Below are 25,582 nucleotides of genomic sequence, written 5' to 3'. Positions count from 1 at the left end.
TCCAAGTCTATTAAATTGGGTTTTTTTCATATGACTGAATTCTCTGGATAATCTAGGACAGAATAAATACCCGAAATTTTTACCTGAAACGTCCAAACAGCTGAACCAGAAGAGAGCTGAGTCACTTTCACCTTTCTCTTTGCTTCTAGACACTGGATATTTTCACATTTGGTCAAGAAAACCATAAGACAGCACAAGTTCAACTGTTTTAATAGTCAACTAGGCTTTCCACACAATGGACTCAGCTGTAGGATATCCAGATAGATCAAGTAGACAGGCTTCAGCAAAGTGCACAGATGACTTTTTCTGAGGTTTTCCTGGTTAGTTTAGTTGTGCAATATAGGTGAAGCCGCAGTCTCATCGGTCTTTAACAAGGAGTTGGGCCATTACTTTTCACATTTGAAATATAGCTTTTGTGTATTTAACAATAAAATAAAACGTTAGTAATTGGGTGAACTAATTTATCCCAGAATCAACCAGTAGGGAATAAACTTAAATTTTACCTAGAAGAATTTAGAAAACTCTTCAGAATAATATTGACCATATTTTCAGATCAGTCTCTTTGAAATGTAAGAAAGGATGCTGTATAGGCAGAACCAGGAAGCCAGTGCAGCTGGCAGGATTGGGGACTTGGCAGTCCCTTTAGCCTTAGATGATTTAAAATATCATATAGGATATTCTGAAGCTTTCTGAAGTCATCTTGGAGTCGATGAAATTGAAAGCACTGTTAGGAAGTGTCTGGGCTCCAGAGGTATACATGAAAGCTTGGCAAACAGTGGAGCTGTGATAAGGGTAACACAGAAGCTGTTAGGTTGCATGATAACAGAGATAACATAGGAAAAATTATAAAGTATTAATAGGTCAAATCTGTGCCACTTGCCCATGCCCACCCACCCCCAGACCCTCTGTAGGCATGCTTTTTTATCAGACTTATCAGCACCTTACTATGCTCAGTTCTGTTCTCAGTTTATAAGTTGTTAGTTGGTAAGGAAACTTAGAGTGAGTTCCTGTGAAGGGATTTCAAGTCTACGGTTTTTAAATATTACAGTCTTTCTGCAAGTGACTAAAAACTGAAAAGAAGATTGAAAAGTTGGATCTATTCACATAACCTGAAAGGCAATGTGTTGATCTTTTTTGGACAAGGCACCCTTGAAATTTGAAAGGTTCCTAACCCAATTGGACACAACTCACTAAACATCAGTTATTGTTAGAACCTTTATATCACCAGATAAATTCAAATAAAGATCTTTACAGTGCAGTTCTTCTCTAGCTTTATGTTTACTCCTGTCATCTGAGTTCAGATTGACCAGATCTGAGACAGTCCTAGCCAAAAGTGGTCATCTTTACTTTTAAAAGTAAGGGCACAATGCCTGGGATGCATCACCAATACAGATGCAGAATCTCCTACTCTGGAGCCCCTTGTCAGAAGATAGCCTGGGAGCATAGATATCAGGATATAAAAACTGAGCTGTATCTGTTTGTTAGTCTTATTCTCTCAACTGCAGATGATAACCTCCTTATTTGGCAGGACCCCGTGTTAATAGTTGTGTGTCTTGTATTTCTTTCTACACTATGGTTGGCAGATAGTAAACATTCAGTAAATTTTGATTAAAGGAAATATTTTGTCAATTATTCAAACAGGAATCATGGGGGAATGAACAAAGCATTGAAGCAGAAAGATGGAATTTAAGAATACTTCAGATGTTACATAGTTTGCAGGTAAGACTTGATAGGGTTTATCAACACTGTTTTTAGTTTTAAAAATAAATAAAAAGTTGAGTTCAATCCTCTAGATATTAATAAAAATAAAACTATTTTCACTGTGTTCTTGTTGAGGACAAATTATAGTGAAATTTTTTATAAGCTGTATCAGTCAGTTCATTCCAGTTCAGTTGCTCAGTCGTGTCCAACTCTTTGCAACCCCATGAATCGCAGCACACCAGGCCTCCCTGTCCATCACCAACTCCCAGAGTCTACCCAAACCCATGTCCATCGAGTAGGTGATGCCATCCAGCCATCTCATCCTCTGTCATCCCCTTCTCCTTTTCTGCCCCCTATCCTTCCCAGCATTAGGGTCTTTTCCGATGAGTCATCTCTTCGCATGAAGTGACCAAAGTATTGGAGTTTCAGCTTCAACATCAGTCCTTCCAATGAACACCCAGGACTGCTCTCCTTTAGGATGGACTGGTTGGATCTTCTTGCAGTCCAAGAGACTCTCAAGAGTCTTCTCCAACACCACAGTTCAAAAGCATCAATTTTTCGGCACTCAGCTTTCTTTATAGCCCAACTCTCACATCCACACATGACTACTGGAAAAACCATAGCCTTGACTAGACAGACCTTTGTTGGCAAAGTAATGTCTCTGCTTTTAAATATGCTATCCAGGTTGGTCATAACTTTCCTTCCAAGGAGTAAGTGTCTTTTAATTTCATGGCTGCAATCACCATCTGCAGTGACTTTGGAGCCCAGAAAAATAAAGTCAGCCACTGTTTCCACTGTTTCTCCATCTATTTGCCTTGAAGTGATCGGACTGCATGCCATGATCTTAGTTTTCTGAATGTTGAGTTTTAAGCCAACTTTTTCACTCTCCTCTTTCACTTTCATCAAGAGGCTCTTTAGTTCTTCACTTTCTGCCATAAGGGTGATGTCATCTGCATATCTGAGATTATTGATATTTCTCCTGGCAATCTTGATTCCAGCTTGTGCTTCTTCCAGCCCAGCGTTTCTCATGATGTATTCTGCATAGAAGTTAGATAAGCAGAGTGACAATATACAGCCTTGACATACTCCTTTTCCTATTTGGAACCAGTCTGTTGTTCCATGTCCAGTTCTAACTGTTGCTTCCTGACCTGCATACAGATTTCTCAGGAGGCAGGTCAGGTGCTCTGGTATTCCCACCTTTTGAAGAATTTTTCAGTTTGTTGTGATCCACACAGTCAAAGGCTTTGTCATAGCCAGTAAAGCAGAAGTAGATGTTTTTCTGGAACTCTCTTGCTTTTTTGATGATCCAACAGATGTTGTCAGTTTGATCTCTGGTTCCTCTGCCTTTTCTAAATCTTGCTTAAAAATCTGGAAATTCACGGTTCACGTACTGTTGAAGCCTGGCTTGGAGAATTTTGAGCAGTACTTTGGAGCATGTGAAATGAGTGCAATTGTGTGGTAGTTTAAGCATTCTTTGGCATTGCCTTTCTTTAGGATTGGAATGAAAACTGACCCTTTCCAGTTCTGTGGCCACTGCTAAGTTTTCCAAATTTGCTGGCATATTGAGTGCAGCACTTTCACAACATCATCTTTTAGGATTTGAAATAATTCAACTTGTCTACGGCCATACCACCCTGAACGCGCCTGATCTCGTCTGAAATAGCTCAACTGGTATTCCATCACCTCCACTGGCTTTGTTCTTAGTGATGCTTCCTAAGACCCACTTAACTTTGCATTCCAGGATGTCTGGCTAGAGCCAGACATCATGATCACACCATCATGATTATCTGGGTCGGGAAGATCTTTTTTGTATAGTTCTTCTGTGTATTCTTGCCACCTCTTCTTAATATCGTCTGCTTCTGTTAGGTCCATACCATTTCTGTCCTTTATTGAGCCCATCTTTGCAGGAAGTGTTCCCTTGGTATCTCTAATTTTCTTGAAGAGATCTCTAGTCTTTCCCGTTCTATTGTTTTCCTCTATTTCTTTGCACTGATTACTGAGGAAGCTTTCCTATCTCTCCTTGCTGTTCTTTGGAACTCTGCATTCAAATGGGTGTATCTTTCCTTTTCTCCTTTGCCTTTCGCTTCTGTTCTTTTCACAGCTCTTTGTAAGGCCTCCTCAGACAACCATTTTGCCTTTTTGCATTTCTTTTTCTCGGGGATGGTCTTGATTCCTGACCCCCATACAATGTCATGAACCTCCATCCATAGTTCTTTATTGCTCTCTAGAAGATTTCTTCAGCTTTATCCTCATCTTTATTGAATTTTTTTGTTTTCCAGGAGTTTTTTTTCTCGGTTTTTAATTATTTTGTTTGATTAATTATTTTATTTTTAAATTATTTTATTTTATAGCATATGAACAGCTACCCACTCCAGTATTCTGGCTTGGAGAATTCCATGGACTGTATAGTCCATGGGGTCACAAAGAGTCGGACACTACTGAGTGACTTTCACAATCTATTTATTTATATTTAATAGTTTTATTGAAGTATGATCAACATAACAATAAACCACACCTATTTAAAAATATACAGTTAGATAAATTTTGATGTATGTGTATACCAATGGAAACTCACCACAGTCAAGATAGTGAACATATCTATAATCTCCAGAAGTTTCCTTGTGTCTCTTGATAATCCCTTGTTTCACCTTCCCCACTGGTCCCCCTCCCCCAGACCCCAGCAACCACTGATCTGTTTTCTCTCAATAGCATCCTAATCATTTTTTGTGGATGGTATCTTCTCTTAATTTTCAGAGGTTATAGCTTTCTTCTACTGCCCACGTTGTCTGTTTCCTTAGTGATTCTCTTAGATATTAGAAATTTTATCCAAGTGTTTAATAGATCTTTGGTTTTTATTTAAGAATGAGACAACAAAAAGCTGATTGGAGGTTATATAAGCATGAGTGGGGCTTATAGCCTTGTTGTCTTCATAGCACGATAATTTTGGGTGTCCTCACCCCTGCCAATACATACGCACACAGGTGTCATTATCTATAGAATTTTTTTTTTTCCTTGGAATGGTCTATTTTTTCATGGTCAGATCTACTGTCTAGAAGATATAAGCATGACATCCATGGTTGAGGAATCAAAAGAGTGTAAGGGAAAAGCTGGCAGTCTCACTGTTTAGACATTAGAATTTCTCTTAATCCCCCAGTTTGTAACACTTCTCCTCCACTATCCACAGTGCCTCATATCCCAAGTCTAAAACCTTATGGTTGGTATCTCCAGAAAGACAACTAATGGTCTCCTGGCTCTGTGAGGTGGTGGAGTAAACCTGAGGGTCTAATTGTTTCCAAGTAGCCTTTTAAGGAATTCTCATGTTTTTAACTTCACACTTCGTTTCTATCTTATGACATACTGCTGCCTATAATCACCGAGTTTTTCCTAGGTTTTGTTTCATTTAGGGATTTTGTTTCTGTTTTATTCAAATGTGTTTGTTGGGATGGTTTCCCACTCATCTTGATTTTGGATTCTTTGGTGTTACTTCTGTCTGAAGCAGCATCCTTCAGTAAGCCTTGATTTTATTCCTGTGGGGTGGCAAGAACAAGGAGCAGCCAACACACAGAACTATTAGTGTTTGTGCACGGCTAGAGCCGGTGGTGATTTTATAGTATCCTGGGCATTTCACATCCATAGAGTAGGAATTGGGGCTCTGGACCAAGTGCTTCTTCTCGTGTTTCCTCTTCTCCTCTTTCGGACAAGGATGAAGGAGATCCTTTGCAAGAGGCATGTTCTCATGGGAAGGTTTTCACTGGTGGAAATGCTTTTTTCCCACAGTTTTCATGTTTTATTGTACTTACACTCAAATTTCATCATTAAATACTGAGCATAAGTAAATGCTGGCCTTACGTCCAGATGTTTGAAATGTAAAGATAAATAGATGACTGGCTTTAACAATGTGATATAATAGACACTGTAAAATGTATTAAAAAATTAGAGAAGCTAGAGGGAAAGTAAAGTTCTGTCTATATACATTTACGCATTTAGTGGCACAAATAAACTCTATAGGGAGAGGAAGACAGATGTGAAGCTTTGAGTTGCAGTTGGAGGAAAAACCCATTTGGGAATGAACTGAGAGGTCCTTGGTTGCTGACAGAATCTCCCCTGACTTCAGACTTTAGACAAACTAGTGAGTTTTTTGATTGGCATACAAAAACCACTGAATTGTGTAAAATCCCTATTAGTCATGAGAAATGGAAGGAGCAAGATTGATTAAGTAATTGGCACATGCCAATTTGGGTCATAGGGTCTGGCCAGTCAGAAGTAAGCAGGGCTGGCTCGAGGCTGAAAATCCATTGGATGTTGCAGTTCACTAATCTCAGTCTAGAGGTTACTACATTCCTCAAAAATTCTTGTTCTCCAAGTAAGTTCCTAAAATGCCTTCCATAAGCAAGGTTTAGGTTCTGTATCTGTGTCTTTTGCTGGCTATCCTCTCTACTGGCATTTAGGTTTCAGCTTTCTCTACGTCTGATAAGTCTTCTACTTTGTATTTCTCTTCTTCCTTTATTTCTTTACCTTCATTTTAGAGGAGCTCCTGGAGGAAACAGAATAATCCTCTCAGGGTGTTTTTCAAAAGGATTCTTGAAATTTACAAGGCTGTCCCTGCTCTCTCCCTGGGGAAAACCAACCAATCCACATCTTGTCTCCTCCAAAGAGAGGGAATAAATGAAGGCTTGGCATTGCCATCTCAAAGGTTGCTGACACTGTGCTACTCCTTTGGTTGAGATTAAAGTATGATAAAATATTTAACTTGTCAATTTGTTAAAAGTTAGTGTTGGTTGCTCACTTGTGTCCAACTTTTTGTGACCCCATGTACTGTAGCCCACCAGGCTCCTCTCTCCATTAAATTCTCCAGGGAAGAATACTGGAGTGGGTAGAGTCATTCCCTTCTCCAGGGGATCTTCCCAAGCCAAGGACTGAACCAGTGTCTCATCCATTATAGGCAGATTCCTTACCATCTGAGCCACCAGTTAAATGTTATGGACTGTCAAAAAAATTTTTTAAAAAGACCCTTTTATATGGTCTTTAAAAAAAAAAAAGCTTCACAGCTACCAAATTAGTACAATAGTCACAGGGATACTGGTCAGTATTCACCATAGTATTTCTAACTAAAACATAATACTCCTACTCTAGAAATCTGATTCCAAGTGCAGTCTAATTAAATATTTTATTGTACCTCAGTTTTTCAAGTGAACCAATGTAGTGAACCAATGTCTTTTTAATCTGTGCAAAGAAACTGGGAGATGTTTATTTAGTCATATTCCCCTACCATTACATTTACCACTAGAGTTGTTTAATTAACCCCACACTGCAGTACCTATAAAATAATCTTGATGGGCTGATAATCGTTATTTTTTAAGATTCCCAAGGTCCTGTGGACTTTTTTCTGCCTGCAAGTCTCAATTAATTGCACTTTCCGCAGGAGTCATTTATGTTAACATCAATAGACCTAACATCTGTATAACACATTAGAAATTTGTGTAACACTTTAGAGTTCTTTTGCGTTTATTTTCTCAATGAACCAAGCTGTGCTCAACGACCTGTTTTTTTATATTCTAATGAATCATTTGCATTTCTCCATTTAAGAATTTCAGTCACTTATCAAAAATACCAATATTTGTTGTTCATTATACATCCACAGCCTGCTTTGTTTCTAATGATCTTATTTCCCTTTCCTCTTTTATAATTGTTTTCCCAGGAATCCAACAAGATGGGAATGCAGTACTTTAGTCTGATGAAGCTCTGCAGAAATAGTGACCGAAAACAAACTGCTGCCAAATTTTATAGCTTTCTTGTCCTAAAAAAACAGCAGGCTATTGAGCTGAGCCAGAGTGCTCCCTATGCAGATATTATAGCTACAGTGGGACCAATGTTCCATAAAATGTGAAGGAAATCCAGAACATGCAGATTTATGTCATCATTGGAATTTCTGTATAGATTGTTCAGTTTAATGCAAAAGCCGTCTGGAAGCAGCTGAAGGTCTGATCCATTTTGTAGATAGGTTGAGCTCATATTTCCTCTTTGTAAGTTCAGAATAATCATAGACATAATTAGAAACCTATATGCTTCCAGATATAATTGTAGCTAAGTAATATTTTTAACTTAGTTGACTTGAATGCATATCATTTACCATTTCCTTGACTTGAATGTTGCATTTAGGATACACTTTAAAAATACTTTGTGTCTTCAAGGATTTTTATAAAGTGGATTATTTACTTAAATTTTATAATTTAATAATTATTAATTATTAATAAATATTAGTAACTAATAATTAACACTTTCTTATTTCACCACAGATAATTTATTTGATTATAACACATATCACTCTTGATTTGATATAATGCCCTGGCTTTTAATCTAATATCTTAATCAAAGAGTTATAAAATTTTTCTTAGTCTCAAATTATCTGAGTCTAATATAATGTGGCTTTAGGCTAATTATAGGTCATGCAACCTGTTTATTTACTATTAATGATTATTATGGCTATCATTTATGTATCAGCAAAACTAACGTTAGAAAAAATTAATGGATGTTTATTCAGCATGTTGTTTTCAGCTATAATTCACGTAAATGTAACTAAAATAAATGTTCTTTATATGGTGTATACTGAGCATTTTTGACATTAAAACCAAAGCTTCTTTTTTCCTAGTTGAAGTTTGAGTTAAGAAATTTTCATGTACTGCTCTGTGAGCTCCATACTATTGTATCTGGAATTATGCTGCAGACTAAATTCTAAATGGCCCCTTTGAATGTATTAACTATACATTAGTCTATACATTATAAACTATAAGTTTTAGATGTCAAAATTGCCTTCTTAAAAATTTCCTTTAATTTTTAATTAAATGAAAGATTGACTTTTTTATTTTAGTGCACAGTTCTATGAATTTTACAGGTATAGATTCCTGTGATCACCATCAGAACCAGGGTACCAAAAAAATCCCTTATACTAATCCTTTATAGTCATACCCTTCCCCCATTCTAGCTCCTGGTAACTACTCTTCTACATGACTATAGTTTTATCTTTTTAAGAATGTCATACAAATGGAATTATATAGTAAGTAACCTTTTTTCATACTGACTTCTTGCATTCTATCTTTGAGATTAGTACAAATTGTAGCATGTATCAGGGGTTCAATCCTATGTATTGTTAAGTAGTATTCTGTTGTCTGGATATACCACAGTTTATGTATCCATTTAACTCCTGAAGGACACTTAAATTGTTTAACAATTAAAAATAGAGCTGCTGAATACACCTGTGTACAGTTTTTGTGTGAATATAAGTTTCTAATTATCTAGGGTGAATACCTAGACTTGGGTCATATGGCCAGTGCATGTTTAACTTTATAAGAAATTAACAAATTATTTTCCAGATGTACCTTTCTGCATTCCTATTAGCAATGTATGTGAGTTCCAGTTGACTTTTTGTTTACTTTTTTATTTTGAGATAACTGTAGGTTCACATGAACTTGTAAAAAACAATACGGATCCTGTATACCCTTCACCCAGTTTCCCCAATGGTAACATCTTACGTATTTATAGTAAGAGTATCAGGAAACTGAAACATTGATACAGTATACTCACCTTGTTCATATCTCACCAGTTTTACATGCACTCATTTGTTTGTGTGTGTTTAGTTCTATGCAATTGTATTACATAGGTGCCTTCATGTGACCATCACCACAGTCAAGAAATAGAACAGTTCCTTCACAGGAATCACCTGTGTTACTTTTGTAGCTACTGCCACTTCCTTCCTTACTTTCTTCCCTAGCCCCTGAAGACGTTTAGCCTGTTCTCCATCTTCATAATTTTGTCATTATAATAAAGTTGACTCTTGCAGGTTAATTTTATACCCTGTTACAGTTACAGTTCAGTCTCTCAGTCGTGTCCTACTCTTTGCGACCCCATGAACCAGGCCTCCCTGTCCGTCACCAACTCCCGGAGTTCACCCAAACTCATGTCCATTGAGTCGGTGATGCCATCCAACTATCTCATCCTCTGTTGTCCCCTTCTTCTCCTGCCCTCAATCTTTCCTAACATCAGGGTCTTTTCAAATGAGTCAGCTCTTCACATCAGGTGGCTAAAATATTGGAGTTTCAGCTTCAACATCAGTCCTTCCAAAGATCACCCAGGACTGATTTCCTTTAGGATGGATTGGGTGGATCTCCTTGCAGTCCAAGGGACTCTGAAGAGTCTTCTCCAACACCACAGTTCAAAAGCATCAATTCTTCGGCACTCAGCTTTCTTTATAGCCCAGCTCTCACATCCACACATGACTACTGGAAAACCCATAGCCTTGACTAGACAGACCTTTGTTGGCAAAGTAATGTCTCTGCTTTTTAATATGCTGTCTAGGTTGGTCATAACTTTCCTTCCAAGGAGTAAGTGTCTTTTAATTTCATGGCTGCAATCACCATTTGCAGTGATTGTGGAGCCCCAAAAAATAAAGTCTGACACTGTTTCCACTGTTTCCCCACCTATTTGCCATGAAGTGATGGGACCAGATGCCATGATCTTAATTTTCTGAATGTTGAGCTTTAAGCCAACTTTTTCACTCTCCCCTTTCACTTTCATCAAGAGGCTCTTTAGTTCTTCTTCACTTTCTGCCATAAGGGTGGTGTCATCTGCATATCTGAGGTTATTGATATTTCTCTTGGCAATCTTAATTCCAGCTTGTGCTTCTTCCAGCCCAGCGTTTCTCATGATGTACTCTGCATATAAGTTAAATAAGCAGGGTGACGACATACAGCCTTGACGTACTCCTTTTCCTGTTTGGAACCAGTCTGTTCTTCCATGTCCAGTTCTAACTGTTGCTTCCTGACCTGCATACAGGTTTCTCAAGAGGCAGGTCAGGTGGTCTGGTATTCCCATCTCTTTCAGAATTTTCCAGTTTATTGTGATCCACACAGTCGAAGGCTTTGGCTTAGTCAATAAAGCAGAAATAGATGTTTTTCTGGAACTCTCTTGCTTTTTCTATGATCCAGCATTTATCTATGTTATAGAATGTATCTGTACTTCATTCCTTTTAATGGATAAATTAATATTCCATTATATGGATATTTGTTTTGTTTATCCATTCATCAGTTGGTAGATGTGGCTTGTTTCCATTTTATTGTTGTTTTTTCCATTTTTTACTATTATGAATAATGTTGCTGTGAACAAGAGTTTGTTAGTTACAAGTTTTTGTGTATATATGTTTTAATCTTTCTTGGATATATACATAGGAGTAGAATTTCTGAGTCAAATGATAATTTTGTTTAACTATTAAAGGAATTTGGAGAAGGAAATGGCAACCCACTCCAGTATTCTTGCCTAGAGAATCCCATGGACAGAGGAGCGTTGGGGGCTGCTGTCCATAGGGTCGCACAGAGTCGGACACAACTGAAGCGACTTAGCATGCATGCGTGCGTTGGAGAAGGACATGGCAACCCACTCCAGTATTCTTGCCTGGAGGATCTCAGGGACAGAGGAGCCTGGTGGGCTGCCATCTATGGGGTCGCACAGAGTCGGACGCGACTGAAGCGACTTAGCAGCAGTAGCAGCAGCTAGTGAGTTTTAAGTAATATTTCATGGTTTTGATTTCCATTTTCCTAATAACTAATGATGTTAAGCATCTTTCCATATGGATTTGCTAGCATTTTGTTTAGGATTTTTGCATCTGTGTTCATGAGGGGTATTGGTCTGTCTGTATTTGTCTTTTCTTGTACTGTCTTTCTGATCTTAGGATCAGGATGGTACTGACCTCATAAAAATTACTTGGAAATTGTTTCTTCCTATTTTAATTTTCTGTGAAAAGACTATGCAGAATTTGTACTATTTCTTCTTTAAGTGTTTGGTTGAATTAACCCATGAAACCATCTGGATCTGGAGATTTATATTTTGAAAGGTTTTAAACTATGAATTCAATTTTTTAAATAATTGTAAGGCTATGCAGTTATCTATTTCATTTTAGGTGAGTTTTACTGGTTTGTGGTTTCCAAAGAATTGTTCCATTTCATCTAAATTGTGTAGTTTTTTGGAATGTTCCCTGATTATCCTTTTAATGTCTGCAGGGTCCATAGTAATAACCCCTCTTTCATTCTAGATACTGTTAATTTCTGTCTTCTTTTTTCTTTTCAGTCATATTAGGGGCATATTAATTTTATTGGTCTTTTCAAAGCTTTTGGTTTCATTGACTTTCTCCTTTGCTTTTCTTTTTTCAATTTCATTGATTTCTACTGTGATATTATTTCCTTCCTGCAGCTTGCTTTGAGTTTATTTTTCTCTTATTTTTTAGTTTTATTAAGGTGGAAGTTTAATTGATTTGGGACCTTCCTTCTTTAAACATTTAATGCTATTTATTTCCATCCAAGCACTGCTTTAAGTTGCATTGCACTAATTTTGATAAGTTGTATTTTCAGTTTTGTTCAGTTCAAAAAATTTTCTAATTTCCCTTGAAACTTCCCCTTTAACTTGTGGATTATTTAGAAGTATGTTGTTTAATTTTCAAGGGAGAATTTCCTGTTACCTTTATGTAATTATTCTATTCATTATGATCTGAGAACATACTCTAAATGATTTTGATTCTTTTAAGTTTATTAACGTTTGTTTTATGATCTAGTATAGGGTCTGTCTTGAAAACAATATGTTCTGTAGTTGATAGGTGGAGTGTTCTATAAATGTCAGTTGAACCTAGTTGTAATAGTGCATTTCAGTCCTTCCATATCCTCGCTTGTTTTCTGTCACCAGTTCTACTGATTACAGAAAAAGGAGTGTTTGTGTCTGCAGCTATAATTGTGAATCTATTTCTCCATGCAGTTCTGACAGGTTTTGCTTCATGTAGTTGTAAGCTCTTCTACAATTATTTGCAATTATTATATCTTCCTGGTAAAGTAACTCTTTTATTTTTGTATAATGAGTCCTTTGTCTCTAGTAATTTTATTTTCTTTGAAGTCTACATTTTCTTATATTAAGTCATTCCAGCTCTCCTTTGATTAATATTACAGTATATCTTTACCCATATTTTACTTTTAGCCTACCTACATCATTCTTTAAAGTGAGTTTCTTATGGAAAGCATCTAATTAAGTCATTTTTAAGTCCATCCTGATAATCTCTGTTTAGTTGATGTGTTTCTACATTTAATGTAAATACTGACATGTTTGGATTTAGATCTGCCATCTTATTATTTGTTTACTGTTTGTTTCTTCTATTTCTCACTTCTGTTTCCTCCTTTCTTGCCTTCTTTTGGAATATCTGAACTTTGTTTTTATAATTCCATTATAATTTATCTGTTTGGTTTTTTTTTTAGTATATCTTTTGTTGTAGATATTTTTAAATGGTAACTCTAAGGATTAAAATTTAAATTCTTAAATTTTCACACTACTTAGAATCAATAGTTTACCACCTTGAGTGAAGTGTAGAAACTTTGTATCATTTAAGTTCCTTTAGACTTCCTACTTTATATTGTAATCATAATTGTTTTATATATTACATCTATCTACATTGAAAACCCACTAGACAGTGTTATGATTTTTGCTTTCAACTGTCAAACATATTTTAAAGAATTCAAGAGGAGAATAGTCTATCAAATTTACCCAAATATTTATGATTCTTATTGTCCTTTTCTTCCTGGTGTTCTAACTTTCCTTCTAATATAATTTCCCTTCTGTTTGAAGAATTTTCTTTCACAGTTCTTTCAGAGCAGCTCTGCTGAAAATAAATTTTCTTATCTTGCCTTTATCTTAGAATGTCTTTATTTTACTTTTATTCCTGATGGATATTTTTGCTGTGTGTAGAATCCTGATTGACTGCTCTTTTCTCTCAGCAATATAAAATTCTTGTTCCATTTTTTTCCTGCCCTTCATGGTTTCAGTTGAGAAATTCACAGTTATTCAAATCATTATTCCTGTGTAAATAACACATAATTTTTCTCTGATTGCTTGCAAGATTTTTCTTTATTCTTAGTTTTCAGTAGTAACCAGAATGATTATTTTTTTATTATTACCCTTATAATGATTTAGTTCATCCTCTTTGGGGTTCACCAGAAGGCTAGAGATTGTAGCTTTATTTATTCCACTCTGTTTTCCTGCCTTCTTCCCACAATTGCACCTGTATCTGGACCCAAATGGTGGGAGGAACAGAAAGAAACGAAACACAAATACCAGCAGGGGCTCACACTCTCAGGCCCACAGCTACTCTGATTGGAGAAGTTTTTCCTCCCTCAGTTTTAGAGACCTATGGGTCCCAGATGTCACAGCCACCACTGCAGGATTTCCTAGGACTGGGTCATGAGATAAGGAAAAGATTAGAGAACAAAAGTAAAATTATTTCCCTCACTCACCTTGAACATTAGGGGTCTCTTTTCCTAACCCTCAAGTCAGAACTAAGCATTTTTTCTGTGTTGATTCCCCAATTCCAGATTTGGGGCTACCTTGAGACCAGACTGGGGGATACCAGAGGAAGCAAAATTGGTAAATTCCCTAGTCAGTGGTGTGTCAAATTCTATCCTTTACCCTATTTTGCCTGCTAGTATTTTCAGAGTCCTCGAGTAGCTGCTACATGCATTTTTTCAGGTTTATTGTGGCATTCAGTGGGAGGAATGTACTTACCCGGAACTGGAACCAGAAATGCTTTTGAAAATAAATAAAGTATTTCTCAATTTGTACAAAACAAAAGCAAAACTACTAGTTTCTTTTGAATAATTCATTTTGTGTTTAAAATCCTCATTGCTTACAATTTCTATTGTAACTAAGCATTGGTTATCTTCTTCTCAATCACATGCTTTATGTTGCTGAGAAGTCTTTGCTAGCTAACACCATCCCAGAGGACAATAACGTGGATAGAGATCCTCTCTCTTCTGCGGGGTGAAGTTCCTTATGGATTTTTCTGGGAAATGTAGTCTTCTAAGTATCAAGGGAAAAAACATGAGGACAGACAAAAAATATTTTTAAATGAGGATTTCAGAAATTATCTCCTGATAAACAAACAATAATTACATGGCTTCCTTTGGTTTTGCTTTAAGTGTAAGTAAGTCACTTATATAATTTAGGTGGACTTTAAAGCAGATAAAATGTTCCATCAATTAACTTGCTGATTTAGCATTAGGTTTTTGTTTTTTAGACAGCAGGCCTTAATTTACATGGCTTTTTCAACTACAATTTCCTATTCCTACTATGATTGCTCTGTCATATTTTTCCACAAAGCATAATATAATACAGCCATCTGATAGAAGAATTCAGTTTAAATGAATGAGGGGGAAATATGACCACTGCCAAAAAATGTATAGGCATTTTTTGCAAAATTATATGTATTGTTACTGAATGATGGATTTACCACAAATCAGAGCTACAAAAAAAGATTTAACTCTGAAAAGTAACAGTTCACTTAAAATAATTATTTCTTATTATATATAGTATATTGTAAATATTATAATTATGTGTTGTAAATATTAACTATTTCTTACCAGGCCAGTATTGCAGAGTCATGCTATGAGGTCAGAGAATTCACTTTACAAATACTTCTCTGGAAAAGTCAGCTTAGGGTGAAGGGTACCAAGTTAAGCCTTGCCAAGAGTAGACAGAGACTTAAGGACTTAGGAATCTTGGAGACTAGGATAGCATCTGACCTCATGTTCTATAGAAACTAGGGCTTGGCACAATGCATGCTTACTCTTTCATTTACCTAGTCAATATTTATTGAGCATGTGATATGTGTCAGGCATCATCTAAGCAGTGGGAATATGGCAGGAGATTAAAACAAAGTCCTTACCTTCATGAAGTGTACATTCTAGTGGGGGTAATAATGAAAGACTACAAATAGTAAAAATTTAATATGGTGCTGAAATACAGCAAAACTAGGGCAGAGGAAGTGAAGGAGGAGGGAGTCACTATTTTATTTAGGGTGGTCAAGAAAGGCCTGGCTTCCCCAGTGGCTCAGTGGTAAAGAATCCACCTGCCCGTGCAGGAGACAGGTCTGATCCCTGGGTCAGGAAGATCCCCTAAAGAAGGAAATGGCAACCTGCACCAGTATTCTTGCCTGGAAAATCCCACGGACAGAGGATCCTGGCAGGCTATAGTCCATGGGATTGCAAAAGAGTTCAACACGATTTAGCAACTAAACAACAACTGGAAGAACTGAGGGATGATTTGAATAAAGGAGTTACTGATCAGATAGTTAGGGCTGGTTCTGAAGGAGGGAGCACCTTCCCATTGCACCCAGCTTCCCACACATAGAGCAGATAAGAATCTAGGCCCAGAGAGTAAGTTACTTTATCTAAAGTTACAGGACTAGAAGTGGAAGAGCTAGGCAGAGAGTCCAGTTTTCTAGACTTTTCCCACTTGTTTTTTTCTCTTCTTCCCTGTGACAGTGGATGGAAGACAGACACAGAGGGGAAAGGTGTATAATGAACACATTTTAGGTTGTGATTGTTTTTATCTTTCCATCTTTCTGATGATTCACCATCTTAATACCTCAAAAAACATTTTTTGTTTTCAGATATTTAAGATTCTTACTATCATTTTTCTAAGTAGTCTGAGTACTGTTTGCATTAAATACTCAGAGGTACTTGAGTGAAAATATTCTTCAAGGAATTAGGATCAAATGACTATTTAAGACCATCATGTGACAAGAAGTGAATTTGGTATCAACATCCCATGTCACAGATGAGAAAACTGAGGCCCAGAGAGGTGACAGGACTAGTCCAGGGTCACACGACCTGTCAGTGAGCCAACATGCTCTGGCCAGGTGCCACCACCGGCTCTATGCACAGGCCGGTGTGGAAGTGGGAGAGGCCACCCCTATTCGGTGCATGCTGGCATCGCCGCTCCCGAAATCTCTTGGAGCAAGATGCTAACTATCTCTTTAAGAAGGAAAGTGAAGACGGGGCGCTTACGCAGCTGCCGGCGAGCCGCCGACTGGCTGGTCCCCTGCATCCACCTCACCCTCCCTGTCCCTCCCTCCCTCCCTCCCGGCAGCCCCAGCCCCGGCGAGCACCCAGCTAGCCGCCTCCAGCAGGGGCTCCGGAGAGCAGTTCGGCGGCCTGGGCAGGGCAGCCGAAGCCATGGAAGCCTCCGCAGGTGATGACAGGGACCTCCGGGGACCACCGCCCCAGCGGTGTCGCCGCGGCCCAAAGGGCCAAGTGTGGGTGGGGGAAGGGGAGGCGCGGGGGAGCGGCCGGAGCGCCCAGCGGTCAGCCAGCCCTCCAGGCTTTTCGGGCTGCGGCGGCCGGCTGTCAGCGGCCGGGGGACTCGACAGCCCCGGGTCCCCGCCCACGCTCACCCGCCCCTGTCTGTTTTCCCCACCGCCGCAGGTTGCTGATCTGGGCCAGGCAGCTGCAGCAGCGACTGCAGAGGCGCTGCGCCAAGCCGGGCCGGAGCGGTGAGAGCCGCCGGCGGGGCTGCGGAGGGCGAGTGGACTCAGGTGAGGAGGCCTCGGCGGAGCCGGGAGGGGGGCCGAGTGTGCTGCAACGCTGCGGGCTGCGGGCGGGGACAGCTCGCTGCGGTAGAATCCCTCAGAGGGCACCAGCCGCGGAGGGGTTAACAGTGACTCATTCTTACCCTCCCTTCATTCCCCTACACCCTTCTAAGCGCCCCACCACCGCCACCACCTTGAAATTCACCAGTTAGAGGATGCTTGGTGGCAGCAGAAAAGATGCCCGAAGTGGGCGATTTTAGGGGATTTTAGGGACCACCCCCGTTCCTATTTGTCTTCCTGTTCCAGCATTTGGCAAACATTTAAGCCTCTTTCCTTCCTGGAAGAGGAGCAAGTGTACCTGAGGGTGGCGGGAGGATGGAACCTCAAACCCAGCCCAAGGTCAAGGGCCAATGACTGCTTCCTTCCCTTATTCCCCTCCTGAGAAGAATCAAGGCCCTGCGGTAGATCTGGAAAAAAATGCCCCTGACCCCTAGTAGGAGCTCTGAGCCTCAGTCTCCCTGGAGCTTCCTCCAGATGTGATAATTTCTCCTTCCGCTCCTTAGCCGGGAGCTGGGCTGTTGGGGACACCAACTAGCCAGGGGAGTCCCACATTCCCTCCCTCACCCCTGCAGTCTGAGGAGAGGCCTGTTTCCTCCGCCTTCTCTGTCCATCTGGAGGTGGGATGGGCTGGAGTTGCTTCCCCAAAGAAGGTGATTTCTGCAGGCAGGTGGGGGAGGGAAGGTGCCAGAGAGTGGGGTTCTCGATGTCCCTTAGCCTGCTCAAAGGCCCCAAGTAGCCATCTTAAAATTCTTTAGGCGTGGGTGTCTGTCTGCTTGTCTGTTAAACGCAGGAGTTGGATTAGATGGTCTGTACAATTTTAATATGCCATTCAAGCAGCTCTTACATGTCAGGGGGACACCTCTATTAAAAGCAACCTAGAATTTAAACTTGGGTCTATGAAATATTTGGGGTTTCCTCAGTTGATCTCTTTAAACTCAGGACTTCTCAAGGGAAGCATTGACTATGTGGGCCTTATAGAACTGGAGGCTTCAGACCGTCCTGTATTGGCATCTCCTGTGCCATCACTGGAATTACCTTTGTCAAGTTACTTCCCTCCCCCAAGCTTCAGTTTCCCCATCTGTAAATCTGGGAAGAATTTCTCAGAGGGTTGATGTGAAGACTGAATGAGACCCATATAAAGCACTAAAAATACTGCCTGTACCTGGCACATAGTAGGTTCTCAGGGCTGTGGGACTTGGGAGGTAGACTAGAGGAAGAGGGGAGGAGTGGCTCCTCTTAGTCCTGTGTTTTCTCACCTCCCCGACCCCACCCGTCTCTTCCACATCCTCCTAGATGGTTCCCTGCCAGGGGATAATGTGTGCTGGAGTGGGCTGGGCTGCCAGGCTGAGGGGCCTAGGAAGCAAGCAAGAGGTACAAACATTTCTGCTGCAAGGGTGCTGACATCCTTCCAGCAAATGATGGTCCCAAGGAGGCACATGTAGCCCAGCACTGGGTTTGGAAAATGTTGGCGTCAAAGATCTAAGTCCTTTACGGAACAGAAGCATCAAAATCTTATTGCTGACAGGCAGGCAGGGACCAAGCCTTCCCTGTGGATCCCACTCCTGCTCCCTTGCGCTCCAGGAGTCTCTCACTAGAATCTCCATGAGATACGGAGGTCAAGATTTTGGTGTCTGCATTTCCTATTCTTTATCTTCCCTCCTGCTGTCCTGTTCAGCTTTACATTCACCCCTTCTTGTTGCAGTTTATTCCACAGATACATTCTGCCTCTTGACAGCGTGATAAAGAAGGCTCCCCATAAGGGTAGTGCAGGGCATTTTGCTGCTGCACCATTTGGGCCATAAGAAATTTCCCCAACTCCACTACTTCCCCATTAGTTTGTGAGCTCCTCCCAGCAGAGGCCTGGACTTTTTTCTCTCTATGTCTTCAACCTCTAGCCCATGGCTGGGCATGAAACAGGTTCTCAGTAAGTGTTGGATCAAATAAGTTTGAGGAAATTATGTTTGGTTAGAGAGAAACTGCAGGAGTGTGTTGACAGTGTAGGGAAAAGCATTGTTAAGTATAGTACTGTGCCAGTTGTTGGTTGTCGTTATTATTGCTCTTACTATTGCTATTGCCAGTGGCCAACAGTTGTTTTACCTTCTCCCTGAGTCAGGCTTGAAGGAACCAGATGTGGCTTGGGGAGTGATGATGTTGACAAACAGGTGGTTCTGGCTGGTGAAAGATGAGCATAAAGAGAAGAAAATTGGGAAGAGAGTGATTCCAGCCTCTTCTTGTATTTCGGGGAAGGAACAGATAAGGAGAATCAAACAAGTCAAAATGGACATGTATCAAAAAATCAGGAGACCCAGGTCCCAGGTCTTGTTCTACTACCACCACATTGAGTGACCTTGGGCCAATCATACCTCCTCTCAGGACCTCTAGTTCCCCAGGTATAAAATAAGAAGACATGATCCCGAAGCTTCCTTCTGCTTCTGACATTTTGTCAAGTGGATTTTGTTAAATAAAAACAAGACAACTATTATTACTCTGAGTATCATTTATGGAATAGCAGACCATTACCTATTTCAGATAATCCTTGTAACAGATTATTTTGATGTGAAAGTGGAAGAGTCTGAGCCTTAGAGAGAGTGACCTAAGGCTACAGAGCTCCAAGTGGCAGAACTGTTATCCGAGACCTGGTCTGTCTGAGTCGAAAGGGTGAGCTCTTGCCAAGGTTTCGCTACCCTGCTTCTAGTTGCTGTGAGGTGTGTGTACACTTGTAACTGTGCCTAGGGCTTTGGAGAAGGGAAAGATGTGAAGGATTCGTGACAAAAGATCAGGCATTTCCCCAAAGGGACTGTTGCGGGGGAACTTGCTGGGTTGACGAGTGTGTAAGTTAGTGCTGTAAAGTCTTCCTTGCAGCGTGAGCTCAGCTTTGCTGATGAGTGGCCGGTGCCCCTTTACCAAGGAGAACAGCTGGGAGTGAATGACAGTCCTGACAAGCACACGTTTTGAGCTCCTCCTAGGTCCTGTGCTGTTTTACACAGGTTCACTTATGCTTCAAATAATCCTATTATGTAGGCTTAGACCTTAATCTTACCCATTTTATAAGTAAGGAAGCCAGGGCGGTGAGGCAAAGGATCTTGCCCAGAGTTACACAGCTAATGTGTGGTAGAACCAGAGACAGTTTAGCTGAGAGTTGAAAGAACTTCTTTTAGTCGGAGCCTTTTCACTGACAGCATGACTGGGTTAGCCAGTTTCTCTCTGCATGTCCCAATGCACTGGATGCCTCTGTGACTCTAAATGGCCTAAATGCTGCCTTGTCCCAGAACGGGAGTGGAGGGGTTTCCTTGTCTGGCTAAACATGGATCAGCCTTTGTTTATTATTTATTTATCAGGCCCTAGACCAAGCACATAAGATACAGAAAAGAGTAAGAGGCGATCCCTAATTTCAAGCAGCTCACAGCTAATAGAGGGAGACAAATATCTAAGACTGTGGGTATGGTTGGACCATCTAGGAGCTGTGATAACACTGGTGTGGATGTAATGGGACAGGGAGAAAGGGATGGCCTCTTCTATTCCATGGGTCAGGAAGACTTTAGAGAGATGATGCCATTTTCTGCATTAAATTTGCATTTAATAGTAGTAATAATAAATGGTCTACCCAGATTAGGAAGTTTCCAAGGAGTTTTTGACTCTTCACTGCAGCAACCCAAAAAGTGGCCACAATCTGAGGGACCATCCCAACTCACTCTGTGGCTCAGTTCCAAAGGAGCCATCCATTTGTCTCAGGGGGACTGGAACCTTCCCTGTCATCAGAGGCCTCTAGAAGCAGGACTCTGAGGCTCCTCTTGGAAAGCCTGTCTAGTGCTTATAACCATCCAGTAGGCTTGGGGACTTCTTCCTCGTGTCATTATTCCATCTGTCTGGAGCACCTGACACCTGGAGAGGTGAAGACATTTACCCAAAATTACTCAGCAAGGCTGGGATCAGAACTCTGGCCTTAGGGGGACTGCATTTCTGAGTCATAAGAGTATCTTTGTACATCTAGGTCACTAGGGACCTAAGGGGCCATTTCTTCATTTGATGGGCAGCTCACACCGAGTCAAGGTTTGGTGCAGATGATGTAAAGCGAAGGGCCCTTAGAGAGAGGAGGCCTGTGTTCCCAGGCTGCTTTGTACTGCTTGATGAGCAGGTATTTATGAAGTGTTTGTCATATGCTAGCACCTCTGAATTGAGGTACTGAGCCAACCAAAAGGGAACATCTGGGAAGCAGGCTGGTACAGTGGAAAGAGTGAGTGCCAAGGAGCCAGGAGACTGACCTCAGTTCTGCCTGGACTCCCTGGGTGGCCTGAGGCAAGGCTCTTTGCTTTTCCACACCTGCAAAATGATAGGCAGAGGTGGTGATCTCTTCAAGCACTGACTGGTTAACAATTCAGCAACACTTTCTTCTGTTCTAGAACCACTTTAAGGGGTACAAGAGTGGATAGAATACAGATAACTGTAACCTAAGGAAGAATGAGATAAATATAACTAGAGGTATGAGCACATGCTCTGTGGGTTTGCTGGAAGGAGAGGATTTGGGAAAGGCTCAGTTCAAAAGCTACCTCTTCAAAGATAGGATGAGATGTGGATCAAGGTGGGGGGTTTTTGAACCATGAGGAGTAGCAGAAACATGCTTTCATTCTGGACAGGAAGGCTGTATAGCAGAGCAATGATCCTTAGACAGATTTGAAAGATCAGTAAATTTGAGAATCTATCCTAGGTTGGCCAACTTTTTACTCTGCCAAATAAGGACAAATAACACTTGCTTTATTTACTATTATAGTCATATAGAGAGAAAAAGAACATTTTAATACCTTTATCCCCAAAGTAAGAAGGCTATATAAAATCGGGGGAAAAAATTATTCCTTCAAATCAAATGCATTTTACTTTATTTAAAAACTCACTGCAGGGATTTCCCTGGTGGTCCAGTGATTAAGACTCCAAACTCCCAATGCAGGGGGCCTCGGTTCATTCCCTAGCCAGGGAACATGCCACATGCCACAACTAAGACCCAGTACAGCCAAATAAATAAAAGTAAATATTAAAAAAAAGTCTCACCGCATTGTCCATATTTTGCAGCAGACCAAGGGGCTTCCCAGGTGGTGCTAGTAGTAAAGAACCCGCCTGCCAGTGCAGGAGATCTAAGAGACACAAGTCCAGTCCCTGGGTTGGAAAGATCCCCTGGAGGAGGAGGATCCACTCTAGTGTTCTTGCCTGGAGAATCCCATGAACAGAGGAGCATGGCAGGCTACAATCCATAACGTCACACAGAGTCGGACACAACTGAAGTGACTTTGCACACACTTACTGTCCTTGAGTTTGGCTCTGAAGTCAGGCTCTTGGGTTCAAATCCTGACCAAGTAATTTTTTCTCTAGAGCCTCTGCTTCCTCATCTGTAAAATAGAGACATGATGCTATCTATCTACCTACTAAGGTCACTAGAGGAGGTCCATGTGCTATAATAAAACTGTAAAGGAAGGGACTTCAAACTCAGTTGTCCATGTTGGGCTTTGGGGGATGATAGCAAATTGGAGAATGTTTGCTTGAAAGAGGCAGCTGCCATGCAAGAATGTGGGTCACATGTTGTCGGACCTTCTCATTTATAAGAAAGAAATTCAGGTATTTCCCTAGCTGTCCAATGATTAGGACTCCATGCTTCCACAGCATGGGGCATGGATTCGATCCTTGGTCAGGGAACTAAGATTCCACAAGCTGCATGACCAAAAAATAAATAACTACGATAATAAAAAATAAGACAGAAATCTGAATGTTTGTGACATCTTTTGGGGTTTTTTTTAATGTGGCCAACTAGGCAGCCTTTTAAAATACACCCATGAAAGTATGTCTGTGTCAGGCCATCAGTCTGTGCTCCTTGATGTACAGTGTTAGATGCCAGATACTTATTGCTCATAGCTGTTGGCTGAGGATGAGGACAGAGAAAGGAAACGAAGCTGAGAGTGCATACCTGGACCAGGGTTGCCCTCCCTCTCTGCAAGACAGGGGAACACATTGCTTTGGCCACTTGGATCTTCTCCTTCTGGGCCACCTGCTTCAAAGGCCCAATTTGTACCCCTTAACTTCTGGCAGCACAGTCAGGAAGGATTCCCTGGAGACTGAGGCTTCCAAACCTCTCTGAGGCCCCTGGCACCTGCCAGTCTCCCTACCACAGGGTCTCTGGAAGCTTGGTCAACAGCCTCAGAAGGGGGAACTTGACTGATGGCCAGTGAAGCTGGCACAAAAGCCACCCTTGAGAAGCAGGTGTGAGGAGAGGTGCTGGTATCTCCTCAGCAGGAGGGGCATTTCCTGTTCTCTAGAAGCCACGCTGGTTCTACCACCTCTGCCTGGGTTATGATGAGGTCTGTACAGTAAGTGGTCTCTTTTTGACAGCTCTGCCACATAGCCACCCCCAAGGAAAAACTGGGATCTGATTGTGAAGGAAGCCTGGAGCGTTCTCAGAGAGGACCTCCTGATTAGCTGGAGGAACCCCACTGACATGCTTTCAAGGCATTCTGGGATTCAGACTAAAGCCACTGAGGACAGTTTACATTTTTGTGGCTCCACTTAATCAAATATTCATCAAGCACCTACCGTGGTCAGGCTTTACCCAGGCCTCCATGGGGGAATGCAAAGAAATATTTCCATTCATTCATTCAGCCAGTGTGTACAGTGTCTGGTCTATAAGCAGGTACTGATGGGCAGTCCCTCCCCTCAGGGATTTTTTGAGGCTGATAAAGCTATATGGATGATACATGGAGCCTGGCTCATAGAAATATTAATAACAACAACTGCCATTGGATTGCATGCCTTCCGAGTGTTAGATGCTAGATTGTAGTACCTGCTTTAGAGAGTGGGTATGGGGATTGAGTGGAGTCTTCATCTGAAACACTTACTGTGGGTGCTCAGTAAAAGGGTAGCTGCTTTACAGTAACCTTGCAAAACTGGACAGATCCAGAAGAAAGGCCAAGACACTTGTTAGAAAAAACAAGACGCAAAACAACTCAGTCCCACTTAGCGTATGTTATCCTCATTTTATAGATGAGGACCCTGGGGCTCAGAGAGGGGAAGTAGTTTGTTCAGAGCTACTGTGTAGCAGAGCCTACACTGAATGCTGGTCCGTACACTGAATGCTGGTCCGTTTGGCATTGAAGCTATGTTCTTTCTTCTAAGCCATATTGTTTCAAAAAAAGTGGTTAATGAATAAAGCAATAAAGCTACCACATTCGACAGGTGAGGCCGTGCCACCTGGTGAGGTGGGGCATTTTTATAATTGAGGAAGCTGAGACCAGTGGAAAGAAGGAACTGGCTATACTCGTGTAACAAAAAGAGTGGTGAAGTTGGGACCCCAACCCAGGCATGTTGGACATGGCTTCCCACACTGCTGGGATGGAATAGTGGTCATTGGGTGTGAAGATAGTTGTATGCAGAAACTCAGATTTCAGTCACATGAGAGATCTTGGGCTTCCACATGCCCTGAGGGGCAGTCCCCAGATCAGCTCTTACAGGTGCCATCCAGGGAGGACAATTTAGGCTCAGTTCAAGGAACACGCTAAATTGAAAAACCATCTAGCAGTGAAGCAGTATGTTTTGAGAGCTAGTTCCTTATCTCTAGGCTGCTCACATAGATCTTAATGTTCTAGAAGGAATTCTTGCACTGTGATGGGATTTGGAATGTCGATGCTCAGTAGTCTTGCAATCTAGAGGGTTGGGAATTCTAGCATAGGACTGGTCACAGGTGATGCAAGCAGTGAGTGCTACTGGCGTCCCCAAGAGAAAGGGTAACCGTAGGCTGGGGCTATCTGGGAAGGCTTCTTAGTGGGAGGAACTAGAGCAGGATCTGAAGGGTTGGGAAAAGGGAGAGGAGTAGGACTAGATAAGCTGAGCAAGTCCTAGGGTGGTGAGCCCACCAGTCTAGCTGGGCTGGAGGGTTAGTACCTCTCAGCGAAGGGCACTCCCCTGTTCTCCAGAGCTTTTTAAAATGGTAGAAATGGCACAGGGACTCCTGGGTCTTTCCCACAGCCTCATTAGGAGGCTAGTTTGGCACCACATCCCTCTCCTCCCTCCCAGCCACTGCTCCTCTCTTCATTGTACCACTCACCTCCTTCTATCCTCCCTTTCGGAGGTGGCAGACTTCAGACATTGAGCTCTCCTGGGAGACAGGTGTGCCAAATGTGGCCTCTGCAGTGAGGCAAAGCCTAGGGCGCTGAGTAAGGTCACCTTCCTCTCTTTTGGGGCACAGAGCTGAAGCTGACCTGGGCCTCCTAGGGGCTACTTACTGCTCAGGGTGAGCTCTGGCTTCAGAGTCAGGCCTGGCTCATCTCCAGTTCTGCTGCTTGTCAGCCTGGGACTGCAGACAAATTATCTTACTCCCCACCCTCCCCTCCCAGCCCCCACCCCTGGGCCATGTTCTCATCTACCAAAGAGGGATCGATCATTTGCGCCTGAGAGGAG

At 41.4% G+C, this 25,582-nt stretch overlaps 2 protein-coding genes across 12 annotated transcripts in view; both read left to right on the top strand.

The window, feature by feature from the left end:
• The window catches only part of RAD21L1 (RAD21 cohesin complex component like 1), a 252,528-nt gene extending 243,577 nt beyond the window's left edge, over nt 1–8,951 (top strand). For all 8 annotated transcript variants that reach the window (XM_070472489.1, XM_020900889.2, XM_070472488.1 and 5 more), the window contains 2 exons: nt 1,642–1,719; nt 7,400–8,951. In XM_070472489.1, coding sequence (XP_070328590.1) covers nt 1,642–1,719; nt 7,400–7,588 — 267 coding nt within the window. In that variant the 3' untranslated portion in view covers nt 7,589–8,951. The remainder of the gene's footprint in view (nt 1–1,641; nt 1,720–7,399) is intronic.
• Nucleotides 8,952–16,596: 7,645 nt separating this feature from the next.
• The window catches only part of SNPH (syntaphilin), a 44,100-nt gene continuing 35,114 nt past the window's right edge, over nt 16,597–25,582 (top strand). The window contains exons 1-2 of one of the 4 annotated variants that reach the window (XM_070472479.1): nt 16,597–16,752; nt 16,986–17,095. The gene's annotated coding sequence lies outside the window, so the exon portion shown is untranslated. Of the gene's footprint in view, nt 16,753–16,985; nt 17,096–25,582 lie in introns of those variants that run through there. The other 3 variants (XM_070472480.1, XM_070472484.1, XM_070472482.1) reach the window with 3 other exon arrangements.

This window comes from Odocoileus virginianus, chromosome 9 (assembly GCF_023699985.2).
Source record: "Odocoileus virginianus isolate 20LAN1187 ecotype Illinois chromosome 9, Ovbor_1.2, whole genome shotgun sequence".
Taxonomy (NCBI): domain Eukaryota; kingdom Metazoa; phylum Chordata; class Mammalia; order Artiodactyla; family Cervidae; genus Odocoileus; species Odocoileus virginianus.
The sequence above is the reverse complement of the archived record's forward strand: the minus strand, read 5'-3'. Positions and strand labels throughout refer to the sequence as shown.